The following is a 22,058-nucleotide window of genomic DNA, read 5'->3' as shown; positions in this document are numbered from 1 at the left end:
GGCACTCCCCGAGGGGGCTCGCAGGGGACGTCGGAGGGAGCCCGGGGGGGCGGTGGGGGGGACCTAAGAAGGGGGTGACACGGAGGAGGGGGGGAACACGGGAGCCTCGTCCCCGGGGCCGCCCGACGGCTCTGGAGCAGCCCCGGCCGCCCCTCGCCCCCTCCGCCCGTCGGGAGCCGTCGGGGCCCCTCGGGAGCGGGCGGCGCGTCCCCGGCCCCTCTCGCTGACGCGCGCCCCCGGCGCGGCGGGCGCGCCCCCGCCGCTATAACTGGCGTGCATGGAGTCGGGGCCGGCGCAGAGGAGCGGGCGGGCGATGGGAGCCGCCGCTCCGGCGGGGTAAAAGAGGGGCGGAGACGGGGGCGCCCCCGGGGCCCGGCCCGCCCGGGGCTCGCCGCGGGCCCGCACAGATGCTGGTGCACAGCTACCCGGGCATGGTGAGTGCGGGACGGGGCCGCAAACCGGGGCCGGGGTCGGGATTCGGGGCCGGGAGGTGGTGGGGGGGGGATCCGCACCCGACGGGGGGGGTCGGCACCGTCCTCACCGCCGCTGTCTCCGCCGCCGCAGGACCGCGCCGAGGGGCTCCCCGGGGCACCGGCCGGGGCCCGCCTGCCGCAGCTCCCCGCTCTCAACCAAGCTCCCTACGGCTCGGCTCCGCCGCTCTGCCACACGCCCGCCGCCGATTTCCAGCCGCCCTATTTCCCCCCGCCGTACCCGCAGCCTCCGCTGCCCTACCCGCAGGGCCAGGAGCCCGGCTACCCGCACCTCGCCGACCCCTACGCGGCTCTCAGCCCCCTGCACCAGCACCAACAGCCCGCCTGGCCCCCCCAGCGCTCCCGGCAAGACGACGCCGGGCTTTTGGCTCAAACCCACCGGGCTCTGGGGCTCGACCCCCGCCGGGAGTACCCCGCCGTGCCCCGGCTTCTCCACGGCCTCCCCGACGGCGGCCACGGCCTCCCCGACGGCCCGCTGGGCCTCCACGGCCTCGGCCACCACGGCCTCGAGGATATCCAGGTACCGGGGCGACCGGGGGGAGGCCGGGCAAAGGGGGGAGGCCGGGGTGGTTTGGGGAAAGGGGGCGCACGGGGCGCTTTGGGGTGCCGCGGGGCGTTCGTCCCCCCGGGGCGCCCCGTTCCCGGGAAGGAGCCACCGGGACGCGGCGATGGAGAGGGTGAGGCCGCGGCTCCGCTGCGCTCCCGGGGCCGCCCGTCCGTGTCCCAGCGGTTCCTGCTCGCCGCCGGCCCCGGGAACACCGGGAGCACCGGGAGCACCGGGAGTACCGGGTCCCGCCGCTCTCCCCCCCTCGGCTGACGGCTCTGGTTTGGTGCTTTCAGGCCGTGGACGACGGCGGGATGAACCTGCTCGATCAGTCCGTGATCAAGAAAGGTAAGAGCGCGGCGGCACCGCGGGACGCGCCCCCGGGCCCTGCTCCTGCCCTCGGGGCTCCCCAACGTCGGTTTTATTTTATTTTTTTTATTTATTTTTTTTTTCCCCCGGGACGGTGCCGGGACCGGGCAGCTCCGGGGCGGCGAGGAACGGGCGCGGGGTCCCTGCCGTGCCCGGCTCCGGTGCCGCTCGGAGCCTCGGCGGGGGCGAAACGAAAGCGGTGGGGCCCGGCGGGTGGCTCTGGCCGTTTGTCCGGGGCTGGCCGCGATCCGTCGGGCCGAACCGGGGCCGCTTCTCCCTCCCGGTACCGGGAAACCGAGGGGCTCGGCCGGGCAGCCCCAGCTACGGGAGAGCCCCAGGGGGACGAGGGTGGTTGGCGGGGGAAGCCCCGAGGGGGTCTCAAAGGGGCTCGACGGCAGCTCCGGCGCCCCGAGGCCGCGCAGCGCGGGCACGGCGGAGCGGGGCTCGACCCGGGAAGGACAAAACGGGGCCGAGGTCGGTTTTGTGCTGCCGAGGCTCCGGGACCGGAGCGGGGAAGCGGCTCCGCGGACAGGCTCCCCCCGGTGCCAACCTCCCCGAATTTATCGCTTCTTCTCCCCGACGTGTTCCGGGGCTTCCACGCGAAACCCCACGGTCGGAACCAGCTCCTTCCTCCCCTCCCGATGTATTTTATAAGCTCCCCTCCGCCCGATATATTTTATTTTCTAACAAAAATTCCGCCGGGGAGTTGCTGGGAGCAGGAGGGGGACACGAGCGATTCGTGCGGCGAATGGAACGGGCAGGGCAAATAAGTGGGGCAAAGCCATCGGGAAACGCTCTCGGGGATTTTTTTACAAAATTAGGGGGGTGAAAGGGACGGGTTCAGCGGCTGCCCCCCTGCTCAGGACCCGAGCACGGGCGGGCAAACGGAGCCGCAGCCGCTCGCCCCGGCGCGGTGCGGGGTCGCCGGGTGCCGGGGGCGAGTGGCCCGGGGCAGGGGGACCCGGCCCGGCTCGGCTCGGCTCGGGGACGTTTCCCCTTGCCCGGTGGCTGCAGATTTCCCGGGACCGGCCTGGGACCGGGGGAGAAGCTCTCCCGGTGCGTTGCGGCCCCGTTTGGGTGAGAGCTGCCGGTCCGTGCGCCCAGCTCCATCCCACGGCGTTTCGGCGGAGCGTTCAGGGCGGTAATTATTTGCGCTTTAATTAGAGCACACGAGAGGCATTTCAACAAATCTCCTCGCAGGAGGGATGGTCGCAACAAGCTGCAGCGTGCTCTGCCGTGCCGCCGATGTGCTCGCCGGGCGGCTGCTTTTTGGGGTGCCGGCAGCATTAAATTCCCGTTTAGAAACGCGTCTCGGTGGGAGCCTTTGGCTGCGGGTCCGGCTGAAATTATAGTCTCGTTTTAATATTATTTTATTACCCAGCCGTTTTTCGAAACGTGCGATTAATTAGAAATTTTCCCTCTTTCGTCGGGAGGAATTGTTGTTGCGGGGAATCTGTTGTGCCAGATTTGTACCTAAAGGTCCTGTAGGCTCCCTCTTTCGAAAGAAAAAACAACAAAAGAAAATAGAAAATAGAAAATAACCCCGGCTGAAAAGTAGGGCGTTGTGGTACAGCCGTCTGCAGCTTCTGTGCCTGCGGATACTTCGTCTTTCCCGGTCTTTTTTTTTTTTTTTTTTTTTTTAATTATTATTATTATTTTATTTTTTTCTGCCTGCCGTGTTTGAATCAAAACATAAAGCGCGTTTTGGAGAACAATCAGATTTCGGTTGCAGCCTTCGGGCCATGTCCCGCCAGGGTTTCCCCGTCTCTCCACGGGAGCTCAGCGCATCAAAAACCGAATTATTTTTTGGGATCCCGGCTCCTTTTCCCCGCAGCCTCCAGCGGCGACCCCGACAGAGCCACGGCACGGTCGGGGAGGCGGTGGCGAGCGGGGGGGGTCCCGCAGCGGGGCGGCAGCGCGGGGACCCCCGGCCCGGTGCGGGGCCGCATCCTGCACCGGTGCCCGGGACCACGCTCCACAACCCCCCCGGAGCGAGCCCTGCCCGGCCTCCCCGTGCCTCCCCCGGCTGAAATTTCGATGTCTGCACCCCCCCTTCCCCAGCCAGGCTGCTCTGGGAGCGATGTCCCAAAAACTGGAGTGAGGAGTGAGTGAGGAGCCCGAAGGAAAGCTCGGGAATAACGGCGGCTGCAGCCGTAGAGGGGTCCGGGAGGGGTCGGGAGTGGTGCTGAGCGCCTCGGCCCCCCCAGGACCGGGGGTTTTGCTCCGTTTTCCAGGGCACCGCTGCGCGCAGGAGCCGCGCTCAGGAGCTGCGAGCGCCGCAGCCCCGTGCTCGGAGCGGGAGGATTAATTAATCCTCAGCCTGATTTCTTTAATTTAGTTTTGAGTGAAGAGCGGGGCTGTTTGGGCTGGCTGTGTCTGCCCCGAGCTGTGGCCCCGGGCACCGTGGCCATCGGGAATTGCCCCCTTGGAAAAAAATAAATAAATTAAGAAAATAAAAAAAAATAAACCAGGGGCAAAGCCCGAGCCTCGCAGCTGGGCAGGCAGGGAGGACAGCGGGCACCTCTCGGTACACTTCTCCCTTTCCCAAGCTGGGGGAATGGTGGAAAAAAAAAGACGTTTTTATCATAAATCACGCCGAGATCTCAAATCCCGGGCTGCTTAATCCTTGAATTCCTCCCCGTACGGCCCTGGGACAGAAACCCGACCTAAAGCCGTGCGTGTGCAGGCAGATAAATCTCGCCGTAACGAGCTGCCGAGCTGCCATGGTCCTGCTTCAACGAAATGTGTCCCCCCCTGCCCCCGGTCCCTGAAGCCCCCCTGGTGGCCCCATTACCGGGGGCAGTGCCCGTGGGCGAGTGGGGAGCGCTCGGTGCCCGGGGACCCGATTTGTGCCCCCCGGCCTCCTGCAGGGGACACTGGGGGCACGGGGAGAGATCTGGCGATGCCGGCAAAAACCAAGCACTGCCACTGGGACAGGAGCCCCACAGTGGGGGCTTTGGGATCCTAAAAAATATGGGGTGAGCTGCCCCCAGCACTGGGACAGCAAACGGCAAACCCATAGTTTGGTTTGGGAATTAATTGGGTAAAATCCTGCGTGGGGCGGTGGAGATTTTTTGATTATCTTTTGTGTGTGCATTTGTTTTTTCTCCCTCTTTTTTTAAAAGTATTTCAGAAATGTTTTTCTGCCTTTTTCTTCTTTTTTCTTTTTTTTTTTTTTTTTTTGGTGGGTGTTGGTTTGTTTTGGTTTTCCTTCCCCCCACCCCCCCCAAGCATTTATGTAAGAGCAGGACTATCCTGGGCTTGAAAACATTATAACGAGCTCGGAAAAAAGTTTGGTCCGGGGCTCCGGCTGCTGCGGGCTCTGGCTGCTGGAGGCGTTTTCTGCTGCGTTCACCTGCTGCCCCTGTGGTTAGAGGCCCGGGCCAGCTGCTCATGTCCCGGTGCAAAACCCCACAGACAAACTGCAGCACGGGAGAACCCACCCGCAAGCCCCCAGCCGCCGCCGGAGCTCCTGGTGCAGCTTCTGCCCTGGTGTGAGAGAGCAGAGAGGGATTTTCCATTTATGAAATCAAGCATTACGCCACTGCGCTTCTTAGCGAAAAAAAAAAAAGAAACCAACCCCGCAGCTTGGTCATAAAATAAAGAGGGATTTCATCGCTTTGACATCCTTCCAGGCTCAGCAGAAGAGCCTCCTTTTGGGAAGGAAAACAAAAATCCCTCTCCCCAGCACCAAAGCGCACCCTGGGTCCTGCTAGTGATGATGCCAGAGCATGGAGACCGGTGGTCTGGGGCAAGACGGGGCCCTGCGAGCAGTGGGAGCAGAGAAAATCCCAACGCCCTGCACCCTGCTCGCAGGGAAACTGCTCCCGGAGCACCAACGGAGCAGGGCGCAGCCAACACGGGCACGTGCGGGCACCCACGGGTGCTGCCTGGCCGATGGGGACCTGGCTCCTCTGGCTTCTCTTTGAAGCAGCAGGGTTTGGCCGCCGCGCTCTCCCTCGTGTTTGTGACTCGTTTAAATTTCCATCCGAGGCTTTTTAGCTGCTCCGGAGTGGCAGTGCTAGCGTTTCTGCTCAGGAATGCGGACCTGTTTGGCTGGATGCTGGACGGACAGATGGAAAGCTGTGCCTCGGAGTGCTCCGAGCCCACATTTAGAAATACTGCAAGAAGTGGCTGTCACTCCTAAAGAATGCAGCAGAGGAGGGAGACTAAGGCCGAGCTCCTTAGATCCACTCGCTATGGCAGGTTTTGAAGCCAGGTCTCGCCGTGGGGCTGCCAGAGGGACGGGGTTTGGTGTGGGCTCAGGGCTGGTGGGACCGATGCTGCTTCTCCTCCGCTTCGGCACGGGGCAGAACCGAGCTGTAAGAAATGTCGCGTGAAGCCAGATGTGGCAGGGGAAAAAAAAAAAAAAAAAAACAACACAAAACCTCCCCAAAGAACGATACTTGCAGCAGATTAGATAAACATCATTTCCTGCGATGAGAAAGGTAATAAATGAGGTCATCCTATAAAACACCTGGGGCTGCGAAGACTTGTCTTTTATAAGGCTGTCCACAAAATGTGGGTGGAGGCGCTTGGACGGCAGTCAGACGTACGGTGCTGAGCTCGGGCTTCTCCCGCCGAGCTGGCAGAGCTCCCCTGCTCGCCGCAGCTTTATCTGCTGGGGGAGTTGTCCTGAGTGGGAAAAGGGGCTCACCCGGGACAAGCCGGGGCTTGAGGGAGGCTTTGCTGCCTTCCTCAGCTCCGCTCGCAAAGGCTTTAAAGTTTCGACAAGCCCTCGCGCAGCCGGCGCGGTGCGGTGCTCATCAAAACGCCGCCGCACCCCCAGACACGGGCTCTGCTCCCTCGCGCACACATGCGCGCGCTGCAGGAGCCCCGGCTAATCAAACAGAGAAACTTGAAAGAAAGTTTTCACTCTGAACTGCGGCCAGATCACCGTTCCTCCATTAAAATTATATTTTTAATGTCCTATAATTGCACCAGGATAAAACCAGGTGTGTGTTCATGCGAGATAACACGCTCGGGTACCGGTGGAGGCGCTGGGCTTTGTCTCAACCTTCCCGGTGCCTCCCAGGCATGCGTTATCTCCAAGTTTCATGTACCTTGTCATGACTTACTGTTTAATTAGATGCTTCTAAATGAGTTTTTTTTTTTTTTTTTTTCTTTGTTGGAAGTAAAGAGCAGCTCTGAAAGGGTAGGTTCAGAAAAGCCAGCTTGGGTTGCTTTATTGGCATGTGGCTGGGGAGTCAAACCAAGAGGAGCCGGACTCCAGGTGCGGTTTCCCCATGGGACGGCGCCGCGCTGGGCTGGCCCTGGAGGAGCGATTCCTGCACGCCTCGGCTGTGGGGGCTGCGGGATGTTTTGGCAGCCCGAGTGCTTGCCTCGAGCTCGGGTGCTGCAGCCCCTGCTTGTCAGGGTGGGCAGGATGCAGCCGCCGGGCATGCTCAGGGGCCAAGGGGCCCTCGGGAGCCGGTGGCACACGGCAGTAGTCGGTCACGCATGAGCTGCTTTTGGGCAGGGACGCGGTCAGTCGCCAGCTGCTTCGCTGGGGAAAACTCAGTGCCTCTGGGAAGGTCTTCCCCGGGGGTGTTTTAGTGCAATATCAAGATTTTCTGCTCCTTGCTCAGGTTGCTGGTCCTAGCCAAGACCAAGGCGACCTCTTCCTGTGCTCCGGTTTGTGCCCAGCACCCCAAATATCGCGATCCAGCCCTTTCTGCTTGTCTCACCCTATGGATCTTCTCTTCCTGCCTGCTGTGCATGCTGCCTGAGGCCAGAGCAGGGCGTCCCCCCAGTCCCACAGCAATGAGACTCTGGGGGGAGACAGGCAAAGACCCCCCAACACCCATTTTGGCTGCTGGGCTCAGCAGCTCCCATTCCCGTAGCCCTCCAGCCACGGTGCAGATGCCTCCAGCTCGCAACGTGCTCCAAAAAGCCACCGCCCGGGCGCTGCTTGGCTGGGAAGCCAGGCCCGGTGACGCACACCCCACGGAGGAGGTGGTGCTGAGATCCTCGGTCTGCAGCCGGGGCCGTGCAGGAGGCACGCGCCCGGCCAGCACCCACGGGACACCGGCCCACGGGGCACGGTGGGACAGACCCACGGTGCCACAGACCCATGGGACCGGCTCCGTGCCGCCAGCCGGGGACGTGCCTGGGGTCACGCCACAACCACGGTGGAGCAGAGGCCAAGGCAGCCCATTCCTCCCTGTTTAGTAATGTTCTGAGATATGTGATCTCAGGAAAAAAAATGCGCGCAATCTGCCTTAATTAGTTAAAGAGCCTAAACGAGGTTCTCTGAAGTCCCAGACTAGTGCCGTAACCACTAAATCATCCCACCCTTTCCTGTGTGATCCTAGGGAATTACTCATTCTTGCTGTCCTTCCATGTGTTTGTTTATTTTAATTCTTAATGGAGGAACTAATTAGCAAGTGTGGATATAATGCTTGGAGCTGCTGCATGCTCGGCTCTCAGCTCCGTGCCCTGTTCCATGCCCAGTTCTGCCCTGTCCAGGTATCGCCTTTGGTTCAGGGAGAGGTTAAATGTTGGGGCTCCTAGGAGAAGAGCAGAGAAGCAGTAGGGAATGAGGAAGAATTGCTAGAAATGAGCCCAAACCACCCTCTGCAATCAAATACAGCAGCGTTTGGTTGTGCCAGCGGCTCCGGAGCTGGACGAGGGGAGCTGCGTGCGGGTTCACCTTCCCCAGCTCCCGCAGTGTCCGTGGTGCGTGCTTGGGATTCCAGTGGGGCCAAGGCTCCCCGCCCTCTATCTCAGGCATTTATCTGGCATCAGTCACCCGAGTGCCGAGGCGCCAGGCAGCGAGGGGTCGGGTCAGGCCCTGTTCCCTCCGGACTGGTTGGACAGGAGCCGTGTCCCTGGTGCTGTCCCCTTCAAGGTGGCTGCGTGGGGATGGCGCATCCCCGGGGCGCGCACCGGGACAGAGTGGGGCTGAAGTCTTGGGGCTGATGGGGTGTGAGTGGGGGATCTGAGCACAGGTGTCCAGGTTGCTCCAAGCACCCAGCTCAAGCAGATCCAGGCTAGCAAGGGTTGGGGCAATTGTTGGAGAAACATCAGAGGCTTTGCAGGCACCGTAAGGCTGCACTGCAGCAGCCTGGGTATGGATGTGTGCCGTCCCGATGGCCAGCTCGATTCCTCCTGCTGCCGTTTCTGTGGCCAGAAGCTGTTTTCCCTGCAGGATTCTGGTGTTGCTCCTTCCCCTGGGTCCCCCTGGCACTGTCGTAGTCCCCGTACTGCTGCAGAGGGCTCTTGACACACGTGTCCCCACGCCGTGTCCTGGCACCCGGGAGCGACGTTGCTGCAATGCGGTCACTTGGCCCAACCTGCCACCAGTGCATGGCTTTACAGATCCCAGGGCATCCCTGAGCAGGGCAGGTAAAAGCAGCTTCACTGTGACACCACAAAGTGGTGTCTCCCCCAAAAGCTCTCCCCAGGTGAGCCGGTGACTCCAAAAGGGCAGGTGAACTGACCTCTGTGCGCTGCTGCGCTCTGGGAATCAAATGGAAACCTCCCCAAATGCTCCGCGGATTGGCAGCGAGTTCCGTATGAGAAGTATTTTCCTATTATTATTCATGTCTAATCTTTGCTGAAGGGTCTTATGCCCCTCAATAATCTAAATACATTTTAACAAATTGATAGCAACATTACCATGGCTTACGCAGGATCCACCGCCGTTTGCAAGAGACACAGCATCTTTGTTCTCCCTTTTTAGATTATGTAGATCCAAGCCACACAAATTCAGGCGCTCCTATAGGGAATACAGGGAAAACCTCTCAAGCATGTTACTGTAAAATGGATTATACTGTTTAAACACATAAAGATCCCATATACCGGTTGCCAAAATGTAATGGGAGTTTGTGCAGCTAAATGAATAAACCTGTGATGCCGAACGCTATGGGGCAGAGCGGTGCAGTGGGCGCAGGCGGGAGCGATCGCTGCTGGGGCGACGTTTGATGAGAAACTTTCTTTGTCGGCTGCATGGAGCCGTGCAGATTTCCAGTTCCTCTCACTTAAATCCTACAGCTCTCCAGCCTCCCAGTTCTTTTTCCTGCCTACCCGATACCTTTGTAATTTCTGTGATGTGAAACGTGCTTTTTCTATACAAAAAGAGGCAGAGTCTTAGATCTGGCCAGAGCAGTTAATAATTGAACCAAATTTTAAATAGTTGTTTTTCTTGCTCAGGTGGCAAAGAGCTTAGCTGGAAATTCAGAAAAAAAATACGGAATTGGGAGGGGAAGTGAAATAATCTGAATCCCTGCACTGACTTTTCATGTTGTAAATGTGGCAGGGAGAGGTGCAGGAGGGGTCAGGGCATGGCACTGCCAGAGCACTTCTGCCGGTGAACAACAGAAAACATGGGCAGAAAATATCTGCAAGTAAGTTTCAGCATTCAGAAGCAGCATCCAAATCCTTTTTCATTAATTTCTGGGAAGCTTGGGGCACTTGGATTTGATGAGTTAGGAGGATTTTTAATCTTTAATGCTGCTTCCTGAGGTTTTTATCCAGGCTGCTTCCTCAGGTGCTTGCTGGGGCTCCCCCGACAGCACGACGCAGTCCCCAAATCCAAGCCCAGCAGGGAAACTTGTGGCACTCCCAACAAACTGTGATCTCTTCCCAAATTCATGAAAGATTCTGAACAAGTGCATCTGAGCTTGAGTTGTGCCTAAATGGCAAAGCAGGGAAATGCAAGAGCTGGAATAATTAATTGCAAATCGGTTACTAATCCCCTCCCCAGTCCTGAAGGTGCTTTTGCAAAGGTGTGTGTGAATAATTTTGGTTATTCTGTGGATTGGCTGTTTCTTTAAAGATGTGTAACCAGGTGCTGTCTTTAATGGAGATGCTGAACCAGCCCCAGGGAGGCTGAACCTCCTCAATCCAGCCTGAAACTCCCCAGAAACAGACAAGTGCCCGGTGAGAGACAGCAGGCACTTCAGTGGCTGTAACAGAAAGAAAAATCGCAGTTTATATCACACGGCACCTTAAAATTTAGTTCGTAACTTAATGTATTGATTTGCATTGGAAACAAAATGTTAAGTGGGGCAGCTTTGCATAGGCATGGGACCTCTCCTGATTACCTTTCTCGTGGGAATGGTTTGGGGCTGCTGACTTGCACCTCTGCTCCCTCACCTCTCGAGGGTCCCAGCCCCATTTCCCTATCGGGGCCGAGCAATCTGCAAAGCCCCGAGATAAAAAACAAGATTCTTTCCATCCTTCCATTTGAAAAGGCCTTTGAGCCGATTACAGCGTTTCCTAGAGAGGCTCCCTTTGACATGGGGACTCGATTCGGGTTGTGCATTCAAGATAAAGAAAATACCTGTATAATCCCCTCTGGGAAGAAAGGATAATTACAGACTGCGGGCTTGAAATATAGCTGATGGCACTGACCTCCTTCCCCGGACCATCAATAAATACCTCTGCGCTGAAGCACCAGGAAATTGAAGAAGCTGAACTCTGCAGCACCTCCTCGCCGAAACAGGGCTTTTAAAGCCACGGCAGGAGCAGTCGCCTCTGGCTCACACCCACACGCAGCCACTTCTTTATGTATGTATCTCGGTCGGATAATTTACATCAGAGACATTCAAAGTAAGGCTAGATGAGTTCGCCGAGCGCTCTTCCTGAAAGACGGCGCTAACCCTGTGCCTTTTTTGAAGCACCTTTCATCAGGGGCTGCCCACCAGCACAGCTTCCCAGCCAGCCAAGGCTTCCCCACACCGCCTGGAGCTGGGCAGAGCCGCAGGGAACTGAAATTTGGGCTGGGCTCTCAGTGCCATCCCCGGGCACCGATGCCCGTGGCTCGCCTGCTGCCGGCGAGAGGCAGGGAGGCAAAACGCCAGAAACTGCAACGAGGAGCAGCCAAAATTGGTTCGTGGGGTGCTGGCGTCCCTGGCACGGAGCTGTCCTGCGGTGCTGAGATGCTTTTGGGGCTGGAGATGTGAAATTGAGTTACAAGGTGGGCTCCCGAGACATTACCTGATAGCGCTTTAAAATGAGATCTAAGCTCCAGCACGCTCCCGCCTTTAAAAGAGGTGTCGCAACAAAAGCGCCAACATCCAGGGATTCAGGAGGAGGATTTACCTGTAATGTACCCCGGGAAGGAAGACAACAGCCTTGTCAGACGGCAGCGATTTGCATGTTCCCTCTGGACTTGTTTTTCCCCTCACAGCACCCCGAGCTTTGGCTGGAAATGGAACCGGGCAAATAATAGCGCGAAAAGCAATCTGATTTCCAAGCGCCACAAATTCTCCTGCTTACAAACTATTTCGCAAGCAGACAGCACATTTCTCAAATGGGAATGAGTCAGTATTTCATTTTTTTTTTTCTCTTTTTGTGGGTAAAATCTCTTTTCCCTTAAAACAAAAAAAGCTGGCGGGGTGCAGTCAGCATCGGTGTAGGGGCACGGAGCAGCCGCGGGACCGGTGATGTCCCCACGGGCACAGACCCTGCATGGGGTGGGAAGGGGCTGTCTGCAGGTAAAAGTGGCCATTTTCAGGAGTTGGGATGTAGTTTCAGTTTGTTAATGTGGATGGGAAGGAGAGGGGTGAGCAGGCAGCAGAACATGAGGCTGTGGGTCTGGCTGGGCACAAACTCCCCAGGGAAAGGCAGGGAATTCGGGCTCCTTGGGTAAAAGCCCCTGAAGAGCGTGCTGCTTTTGCTCCTTCCTCTTTGTACCTGGAATGATAAAGCCACAGGACCCACCTCTGCAAACCAGACCAGAACTGTCAGAAACTTCCTCCCAGGACACCTCAGCCAGAGCTGGCCCCCAGTTACATCCCTGGAGCTGCTGGGGCCTTGTGCCCATAGTGCTTGCCTTCCTACTCCAAGAAGCATCACCACGTCCTGTGCTCAGGCACTGGACCACCTCTTGCTGGCTGCATTTCCCACCCCAGGGCTTCTTGTCAGGAGAAATCTTCCACCCAGGGGTCACTTGGCCAGTGTTAATTGTGTATCCCAGCATCCGTCCCAGGTAGATGTTGGTATCTCCTTTTTGCTCATGGAGACGGTGGAGCCCCAGCTGTGGAGGTGACCCGTGGGTGCCACAGAGAGACTCCTTGGCTGCAGAGGAGGCTGGAGGGCAACTGCAGGGCAGCGGGATGCACCCAGCAAGAGAAGGGACGAAGCCTTCCCTGTGCTTGGAAACCAGGAGCTACCCTGAAATCGCTCTCTCTGAATCAGGAGTTTTCACGCCACAGCAAATTGAGCTGTGTGAGTTTCATCGCCGCTGCCTGCTACACCCAAAGGGTGCTTAAAAGACAAACTAGAAACAAGTCAGCACAAAAATAAAAAAAGCCTCTCTGACAGGAGATCAGAAGCTGTTTGGGCTTGAAGGGAAGACAAAGCCGTGTCTACCCACGGAGCTGCGGCAGGGCCAGTGCCACGCTGCGATGTGCACGCAATGCAGAGCAAGTGGCACCTCCCCTGCAACCTGAAAGGAGGCAGCGAGGTGGTGAGCCTCGTGGGAATGCTTCTTGTGGCCATCCACAGAAGAAATTAGGATCGTTTCCCTTCCCACGTTCGGCAAGAACTCCTACACCTTTTATTGGCACTGGGACGTCCTCAACAGCAGACTTCAAAATGCGAGGGCACCGTGAGACAAGAGGATGCAGTGGCAAACACAGCATTATTCCAGGGCATTTAAAAGATTTGGGTGCTATGGAAGCAGGGGACATACCGGGACATACCTAATCAGCTTTCTGTAGCTATTGCCCAACTTTTAGGAAGTGTCATAAAGCCCGGATTGCTTATAAAAGCATTCCCACAGACCAGAAATGCGTGCATTCAGATCGTGCTCGTATGCCTGCTCTTTGGTAAATGATTTAACTTGTTCTGTGCCTCAGTTTTCCCCGGCTGCAGTAATTAGCCAGCTCACCGAGGCACCGGGAGCGAGGCAATGACTCAAGCAGCAGGTCCTGGATCAGCGCCGGGCTGGGGATTAGCCGCGGGAAACTCTTTGAGGTCTTGGGGAAAGGGTCCTGTCAGCACAGCCGTGTTTCAAACTCAGTTTTTCCCTCCTGGTTGGATCCCTGGGATGCTCCTGCACAGCCCAGCAGTGTTTTCTTGCAGCTCTGTCACTCCCCAGCCCGGCAGCAGCATTCCCAGTCCGGGGCGCTCACTGGGGTGAAGCGCGGCGCTGGGGCTTTGTCGGGGGACCCCAGCAGCTGAGCTCCCCTCCGTGTAAGGAGCTGAGGGTCAGCAGCAGGGGGCAAGACCTTTTGGATTTGTTGGGTTAGAAGGAACAGCCTAAATCTGAGCTAAGCAACACGCAGAATAAAAACCCTCCCATGGAGAGCGGAGAGACCTGTGGCTACAGGAAAGGACGAGCAAAGCTTAAGGGGATGCAGGGCAGCAGCCCAGCCTCAATGACCCAGGGGTTTTGGGGAGCAGAAGGATTTTTTCCTCCTTTCTCCCATGCAGACAAGTCCCTGTGGCTCTCTCGTAACTCACCCCTGGCTCTCGGTTTCTTCCCCAGCTCCCTGGGCTGCAACAACCCCGCTGGCAAGTCAGCGGCTCGTTTTATCAAAAACCCAACACATTTGAACATTTCTTGTTGAAAACCAAGCCCCGGGTGGGATGGGGTGGGCTCAGCTGTGCCCAAGCTGCCCCTTGGAGGGGGCCAAGCATGTGGCACTCCCATGGATGGGGCACAAGCACCCAAGTCCTCCCTTGCTGGTCTGTGTGTGATGCGTGGGCCCGTCCCTGTAGGATCGAGCAGCCTGTGGGGCACGTTTCTGTCCCAAACTCCATCCTCTGTGGCTGTGGGTGTGCTCTCAGCCTGCCCGAGCCAGAAGCTGGTACCTGCCTGCTTCAGGGACCGGTCACATGTGGTGATGGGGACCAGAGGGAAGAGCGATGTCCCTGGAGCCCAGGGCAGGTATCTCCATGGCCCAACCCCAGGAGACCTTAGAGGGGGCATCCAGTGCGGTGACACCAATGTGACATTTCTGCTCCCAGCTGTGCCGCCTGCAAACCCCCCGGGGGGCTCAGCTCCTTGCTTTGCCCCGCGACCCCTCTCGGAGACGGCGGCACCACCGAGCGCTTCCCCTCACATCCCGCCTGCGCGGTGCCCAGAAACAGTGGTGAGCACCCCCTCCCTGCCCCAGCCGTGTCTTTTTCTGCACCGTAGCTTAGGGGTGATGCCGTGCCGGGCACCCTGGGGTGCTGCCCGCAGGGCTCAGCCTCCCGCATGCACCCGCCGTGGGTTGGATGCGTCCCCTGCTCCTGCCCGAAGCCGCAGGACGCCGGGGCAGGAGGCGCGCTCGGGCGCTGCGCCGGGTGCTGCGCCTGCACCGGTCTCATGCTTCCTTCTTGTCTGCAGGCTGGCTCAGGTGCTCCGATCACCTGCTGCTTGCGGGAACGGGAAAGCAGCAACTGAAGATCGAGGGGGACTTTTGGTTTACTCAGATGACAAGAGACAATTTTGGTTCCCCCAAAGCCAAGGAAACAAAGCTGTCAGGCTTTAATGGTAGCTTGTCTCCCTCCTGCAGCATGTTTATGGGCAAACAAGCTGCAGATCAGACCAGGCAAACAGCAGGTGAGGCCAAATAACAATAATTAATAATTAATGGCGAACGTGGCTATGTTTATTCTTGTTGTATTGAGGCAACACTGTCTAATGGCTGAAGCACTGTTACAGGACTCAAGAGGCCGGGCTCGGTTTCCAGCACTGCTGCTAACGCCTGCGTGATGCTGGGCTGCCACCCGCCCCGTTCCCCCTTGCCATTTGGTGTGCCGTGCTGCCAGCTCTGCCCTTGTCCCATCCATGCATGCTCGTGCCAAAGGCGATGGGGCCGTGCTCTCAGCTTGGCCTCGAGGCAGAAGAGAGATGCTGATACGCACGGTCCAGCCTGGGCGCCTCGGTGCCGGTGCTCCTGTGGCTCCGTGGTGCACACAGCAAGGGTGGTCCGGCTGCTCAGGGCATCACCTGCACCACGGAGGGCTCTGGGTTACAGCTCTCCAGGGGGATTTGTGTCTGACCATAGGGTCATCCCCAAAAAGGCCAGTATGTTTCCAAAGTGTCGTGTCCCCCTGCCATCACCCTGCTGTGCACCAGAACCCATCCGTGCTGCCTGGTGTCCCGTCCCCGTGGCCACCCTCTCGCAGCACGTGCCTGCTGTGCCACCTGGCTGATCTCCAGGCCAATTTTCCGTAGGTTCGGGTGTTTGCTGCTGGTGCCAGCGAGGTTTGCCTCCTTCCCCAGCTGCCACATTTCATGGGAACGTGTGGTGCAGCATGAGCCCCTCTCCTGCATGACTGCTCAGTCCCCGCTGTGTGCCCGCAGGTCCCCGGCCATGCATGCAGGCTCGGGTAACACCACTGCATGACTCCAAGCATGCACAGATGTGTGAGTGTATAAAGGATGCAGAGCACTGCAGGCACTGATAAATACCTGGTGCAGCAAGCAACCCAGGGGTCCCCACGGGTCTGGTTATGGAGTGGCTCCACTGCAGCAGGAGCCACACGTGCTGGGGTGCCTGGCCCTACCGTGACACACGCCTTCGCAGCACTGCATGGGTATTTGTAAAACATGCTCTGACTTTTTATTTCAAGGGTAATTTAGAGACAAATATAACCTGTTCTGGGCCTGGGAGAGAAAACTTTGAAGTCACTGCTTCCTGGAAATGTCTCTGGTTTCCTCCGTCAGCGGTGATGTTCCTGTGTTTGTTCCTCCCTTGACATCCCTCAGCCAGCCACAGTCGTGGCACATGCCAGCCCCGCAGTTACCGACTCCAGCACCTTGCCCTTCAATCCCCTGACTTTACCCACGTTTCATGCTAGAGGGAACTTAATGTACCTTAGCTCATTTCCATCCATCTCTCAGCCCTACAACATTAGCCATTTTTATGTACCATGTGCTGCTTTTTATTGCCACGCTAACAAGTTGTTGAGCTCTATTTACAATATGCTGATTGTAAGAGTCCACTAACAGGTCCAGTCTACGTAGCCTTCCCAATTAATTTGGGGGTTTTCTGTTTCATTTTGGGCATGCATATTTCCTTTATTAAACCCACATCTCACCCTGGCATTCGCTGCTGCGTTACTCGAATGCGAGCTGTTCCATTACCAAGGCACCACAAGCAATGCCAGGGCTGAAATGATCTGGAGCGACGGCGTTTGCAGTCCCCTTTGGATTCTTTGAAAACTTGCTTTTTTTTTCCAGAGGTAAATTGGTGATTAATTTCAGAACATAAAAGCCAGAAGAGATTTGGCACGGGCAACAGCTGTAGTTTGAACCTATAAACCTTTACTGCGTCTCAGAACATTTCTCAGTGGGGTGACGTATGGGAAAACCGTGCCCGTGTCAGCCTGGTGCCATGCCAGGGCCCAGCGTGGTGCTGTGTTCACCACTGCCTGCCTCATTTCTTTGCTAACCGACTCCTGTCCATTGAGCAAAAGGAAGTTTGTGCTGGATTAATCGCATTCGATCGGCTCAAGCTTCCTTTCAGCCCGGCCTGATGTGATTTTAGGGCTGCGGCTTGTTGTGGGGCTAATCCCAAAGCTGCAGCCTTTCCCCTGTTCCTACGGGCAGGTGTTTGCGGGCACGGTGCTCAGCCCTCCCGGCACCTCCCTGGCTTTCTGCAGGGCAGGAAGGTGGGAGCTGAGCCCTGGGGATGGAGGCTGGAGGGATGCAGCAGCTTCCCAGGCCAGGAGAGAGGAACGTGCACCCCTGCGAAGGGCCAGCGCTTCGCTGCCACCCACACCAGGGGACACGGCAGCAGGCACAGCCCGATGCTGTGGGCAGACCTCAGCCTTCCAGGAGACCAACCCGAAACCCCGGGATTAATTCCGCTAGAGCTGGGAGGTGTGGGAAAGCAGGCGAGAGCAGAGCCTGGGCTCCTTCCATTCTTTTTCTTTTTTTTTTTTAGTTCAGTTTCATCAACCCCACCTCTCTCTTTTCCTTCATTGAAGAGAACACGAACCCGAGCTATCGCCGGCAGCCACGCTTACACCTCCGGCTAGCAGCGCTCGTGCTGGCTGCTAGAAAGCTGCCGGCAGCCACCGAGCTGCTTCCCGAGCTCTGGCATCTCAGCCCCCGTCTCCCCTTTTCTCCCCTCCTTGTCTCCCAGTGCCCATCCCCTCGAAGGCGAACGGCACCACCATCCCCACCCTGTCCATGAACAAAGACGGCCTGATCGGAGGGGTGACGAATCCCAACGAGGTCTTCTGCTCGGTGCCTGGCCGCCTCTCCCTGCTCAGCTCCACCTCCAAGTACAAGGTGACGGTCGGGGAGGTGCAGAGACGGCTCTCGCCCCCCGAGTGTCTCAACGCCTCCCTCCTCGGCGGGGTCCTGCGCAGGTAAGGGGCACGGCGCTCCCGGGAGCTCCCTGCTGTGTGCAGGGGATGCCTCCGAAGCCAGCTGGGTGTCCTGCACCGGGGTTTACATCCCATGTTAGTGGAGAAGAGAAATTGGGGGTGTGTGGCTTACCGAGAACAGGATTTTGTTGCTTTCCCTTCCAACCTACAAGCTTAAACTGGAATAATGATCATTTTAAACCTTAATTACATCACAGTTGTTTTTCCTCCTTTCTCTTCAGGGCAAAATCAAAAAACGGGGGTCGGTGTTTAAGGGAAAGGCTAGAGAAAATCGGACTAAACCTACCCGCGGGAAGGCGCAAAGCTGCAAACGTCACCCTGCTGACCTCGCTGGTGGAAGGTAAGAGCCTCTTCGCTCCCTCGTAAGACGGGAGTGCCGAAACTTCAACACCCTTCATTTGCAGCTTTCCACAACCGAGAACACTTAAAACAAAGTATGCAGTGGTCACCACTAACTGCGACCGAGACTGGAAATATCCCTGTGGAAGTCTCCCTGCTGATTCAAACACGTCTGTCCTCTGAAACTGAGACATTTCTGTCGGACCAGTCATAGCCCATGCTGGAAAAGGTGTACAGGACCTGAACTGGGTGGAACATCAGAGCTGCAAGCTCCCTTTTGGCCCTGCCTAAATTTCCCAGCCACTTCTGGGAACTAGTTTTGGTAAAACTTAATCAAGATCAGAGGAACCAAACTCAAACAGGCCTGAATAAAGCTGCTGGGGTTTCAGCCTGGCAGTCGTCCTGTAGCACCACGTGCCCTCTCGGGCCACTAAATCGCCTGCTGTGATCGTGCCCAAGGGCTGGGCTGTCCCTGGGCAGCACCGACCTGTTCTGTTGGGGCTGCACAGCACAGGTTGATGCCTTGTGTCCCCTAAAAGATGCCCCATATGGGAGCCAGGTTCTCCTCTGCTGGCACAGCAGGGGACAAACGAGACACGGAGGAGATGCCACGCGGCTCTGAGGGCTTGCAGGTGGAGATAAAGTTTGCGGTGGCTCAGCCCATGGTGCTAAGGGCTGAGAGCAGCTATAGCAAAGGTGCTGTGCAGCTTGAGGTGCTCGGAGCCGCCTGGTCGTTTGCTCCCCTCCTACTTTTCGCACTATGGAAATGACGATGTGGTCTTTGGAGAAAAGGGCACGGGACACAAACAAATGCAGTGACAGCTACGACTCCCTTCCAGCTCCGGAATCCATTGTGCTCGAGCCCAGCGTGTTGGAGGCAGCTGCCTGCAGTTTCTGAATAGAAAATCATTTCCATTGTTGGCAGCAAATTAAATGACCCGCTTCATTAGGCGGAGGTTGTTACTGGGGGCAGTTGGTTTGTGCTGAATGAAAGGCTGATTTCCATTAAAAGAGGAGAAAGAAAAGAGTGAAAGAAAGAAAGGAAGGAAGAAATGTACATTTTGGTTTCAGGTGGCTGCCGATGTTTTGGTTGCTGCTTACCAGCTCATAGTAAATAAAAGAGTGGCGCCATGTGTGCTTGATGGATATAATTTCCTCCTGCACGTAAGTGTTATGGTACTGGAAGATGTTTCATGCAGAGGAAGGTGTCAGTGCTTTGTCATTACCCAGCACACAGAAACTGGCTTGTCCCTCCATGCACCAGGCACTTATTTTCTTGGATGCTTGCTGCCTTGCTTTAATATTTTCTCCCCTCTGTTTTCCCAAATGTCTGTTCATTTTTAAAAAATACTAGGTGTTTTTTTTTTTTTTTTTTGAGTGCTAATAATATACTTTTTGTTACACAGAAGACCCAAAACTGTTCATATAGATGGGGGAGGGTGGGGTCTTGGGATTCCAGGGAGCAATACAAGGGCAGCATGCAGGTAGCACAGCTTCCTTCGGGAACTCTTGCCTTCTCTTGAGCCTCTGCCTCATCAGGTAGCTCCAGCATGGGTCTGGACAGGCAGTAAGGCTGTATCTCAACTTCAGAAGCATGCCCAAGTTCTCAGAAAGAGGCATGTGTTCAGGCAGGATGCAGGCTCCTGTCTCCAAGCCCACTTGTCCCCTCTGCTGAAGCCTCTCTAAGCCAGCATCAAAATTGCCTTTAAAACATTGAGCCATTCCCACACACTCATAGGAGGAAATAAATCCAGGCTCCAGCCTTGGCTCTCACCACGAGGACATCCAGTCCTTTTTTATTGCCACAATAGCTGTTTTTCAGCAGCCAGTGTGTTTTGATTGTTTCCTAACATACAAACAACTGCAGCTCCAATTCTCTAGGTTTACCTTATCCGTCGCTTCTTTGGAAGAAGAAAGTGGAAAGCATCAGCTGTATGTAGAAAGCACAGACACTTTCCTCGTGACACGGCTTCACAGAGCCAGCTCTGGGAGCTGGGAAAGCTGTGGTGGGATCTAGGTTAATGCTATCAGGATGGATGGCCTAATACATGCGAGCAGCAGGGGGCAAGTCAAATTAGCTCTGCCTGCCCGACCAGGATTTCGGGTGCTGGGCATGATCAATTGCCATCAGCTCTGATTACTTCCAGGGGGACGCCTGGAGATGGATCAATTTCATCAATGGGTGGGCATTTCCAGGGGGTGATGGATATGCTGCCTGCACGTCCAGCCCGAGGGCCCTGCTCGCTGTGGGAGGACGTAAACACCTTCCTTCGGCTCCTTCCATCCTCACACCCTTGTTTTTTTTCTGGCAGTAACAGGGCTAAGGTTGCTTTGCACCCTCCAGCCTGTTTAAAATTCTAGGACTAGTCTACGATTTGCTCAGTTTGGAGAGGGCAGCAGGAAATTTTGGAAGAAGTGGGGAGAGAGATACAGCAAGGGAAGGGGCCAAGTCAGAACCACCTCTGCTGTTCTTTCTTTTGGAGGAGAGCAGCTTAGTGAGCCACACATCCTAACCCAACGCCAGCCACCACCTGCTTGATGCCTTTTAAGTTATCAAAAGAAGGGACCAGCTTCTGTTTAGAGGTGGTGATGGTTCAGTCGGACCTGTGTGGACTCCCTGTTTTACGGATGGGTGCAAGAAACTCTTAGTGGTGTCTCTGCACCAGCTCGAGAGCCAAAGGTGGAGAGGGCTCTTGGGTGGTGATTGAGAAAGGAGAGCACTGCAGTCCCGTGAGCCATGTCAGTGAGATGTCTGAAGCTGCTATAAAAAATGTTCCCTTTCACACAGGTGTTGATGCAGCTTGTCAATCTGTCCTGCTTGTAGGTGAAGCCGTCCACCTGGCCCGGGATTTCGGCTACGTGTGCGAAACGGAGTTCCCAGCCAAAGCAGCAGCAGAGTACCTGTGCCGACAGCACTCTGACCCCACCGAGCTCCACACCAGGAAAAACATGCTGCTGGCTACCAAGTGAGTACTTACCCGGCCACGGCGTGGCAGGTACACGCAGCCTGCAAGGGAAGGGCGGCGTTAGCCCCAAAAACTTCCTCTTCTGCCCCGAAAGCTTCCTTTTCTGGCCTCATAAACTGCGCACAGCCACACCTGGAGAACGTGCAGAAAGATGAATAATTAGCATGGATTGAAGGGCTTGTTCCTACACGGGAGAGGTTAACCTAACCCCAGGGAACCTCGTGGCACTGCTGGACGTGCCCTTTGGGCTGCACGCAGGGGCTTTCTGCAGGCTGGAGCTTGTGCAAGGAGCAGAAAAAGAAGCCCCAAACACCCCCGCAGCTTTCCAGCAGCATTTATAGTAACACAAACCTTTCTCTTGCAGGCAAATTTGTAAAGAGTTTGCAGACTTGATAGCCCAGGACCGCTCACCGCTGGGGAACAGCCGCCCCTCCCTCATCCTAGAGCCGGGTGTCCAGAGCTGTTTGACTCATTTCAGCTTGATAACCCACGGCTTTGGGGGTCCGGCCATCTGTGCGGCGCTCACAGCCTTCCAGAACTACCTGGTGGAGTCCCTCAAGGGGCTGGATAAAATGTTCATGAACAGCACGGGGAACGGGCACACGGCTGGAGACTCCAAAGCGTCAGAAAAGGAAGTGAAGCATCGGAAATAACGCGCTGACTCCCTCCCTCTGCCCGGCGGGAGCGTTCCCTGGGAGCAAAAGGAAGGTTAAACGCTGCTCGGGGGGACGAAGACCCAGGGCAGCGTTTTTCTGAACTGCTACATTTGAACTCGGGATGAAACTCGTAAAGCGAACAAAGAGAAGAGAGAAAAGATTTAAAGAATTTAAGACGAAGAAACCAACTCTAATGGACGTAGTGAGAATGAGAAAATAAGCCAGCTTTATGGCTTTTGGGTTTTGCCTTTTTTTTTTTTTCTTTTAAATCGTGGATGCAGGAAGCCAAGTCATGTGCAATTTTTCATTTTTTATTTTATTTTTTTGAAAGCCCATAACGAAATCCTGACATGCTCCAGGAATTTGTTCTGAGAAGAGCGAGAAGAGGCCTCCTCAGTGCAAGAAGCAGAGG

At 56.4% G+C, this 22,058-nt stretch overlaps 1 protein-coding gene across 1 annotated transcript; it reads left to right on the top strand.

Annotated features, from left to right (window-relative positions):
- Positions 1-407: 407 nt before the first annotated feature.
- On the top strand, positions 408-21,643 carry TFAP2E (transcription factor AP-2 epsilon). The gene is made up of 7 exons (XM_032202379.1): positions 408-434; positions 565-1,011; positions 1,332-1,383; positions 17,439-17,667; positions 17,907-18,025; positions 20,849-20,990; positions 21,355-21,643. The coding sequence occupies exons 1-7, from the start codon at positions 408-410 to the stop codon at positions 21,641-21,643; spliced, it is 1,305 nt and encodes a 434-aa protein (XP_032058270.1).
- The last annotated feature ends 415 nt before the right edge of the window (positions 21,644-22,058 follow it).

The sequence above is a fragment of the Aythya fuligula genome, chromosome 23 (assembly GCF_009819795.1).
Source record: "Aythya fuligula isolate bAytFul2 chromosome 23, bAytFul2.pri, whole genome shotgun sequence".
NCBI lineage: Eukaryota > Metazoa > Chordata > Aves > Anseriformes > Anatidae > Aythya > Aythya fuligula.
Note: the sequence above shows the minus strand (reverse complement) of the source record. Positions and strands in the feature narration are given on the sequence as shown.

Excerpts from the sequence above, each read along its gene's own strand:
- TFAP2E (XM_032202379.1), top strand. The coding sequence starts at position 408 with ATGCTGGTGCACAGCTACCCGGGCATG. Across the intron at positions 1,012-1,331 it reads ACGGCCTCGAGGATATCCAG|GCCGTGGACGACGGCGGGAT; the intron begins GTACCGGGGCGA and ends TGGTGCTTTCAG. Across the intron at positions 18,026-20,848 it reads GCTGACCTCGCTGGTGGAAG|GTGAAGCCGTCCACCTGGCC; the intron begins GTAAGAGCCTCT and ends TCCTGCTTGTAG.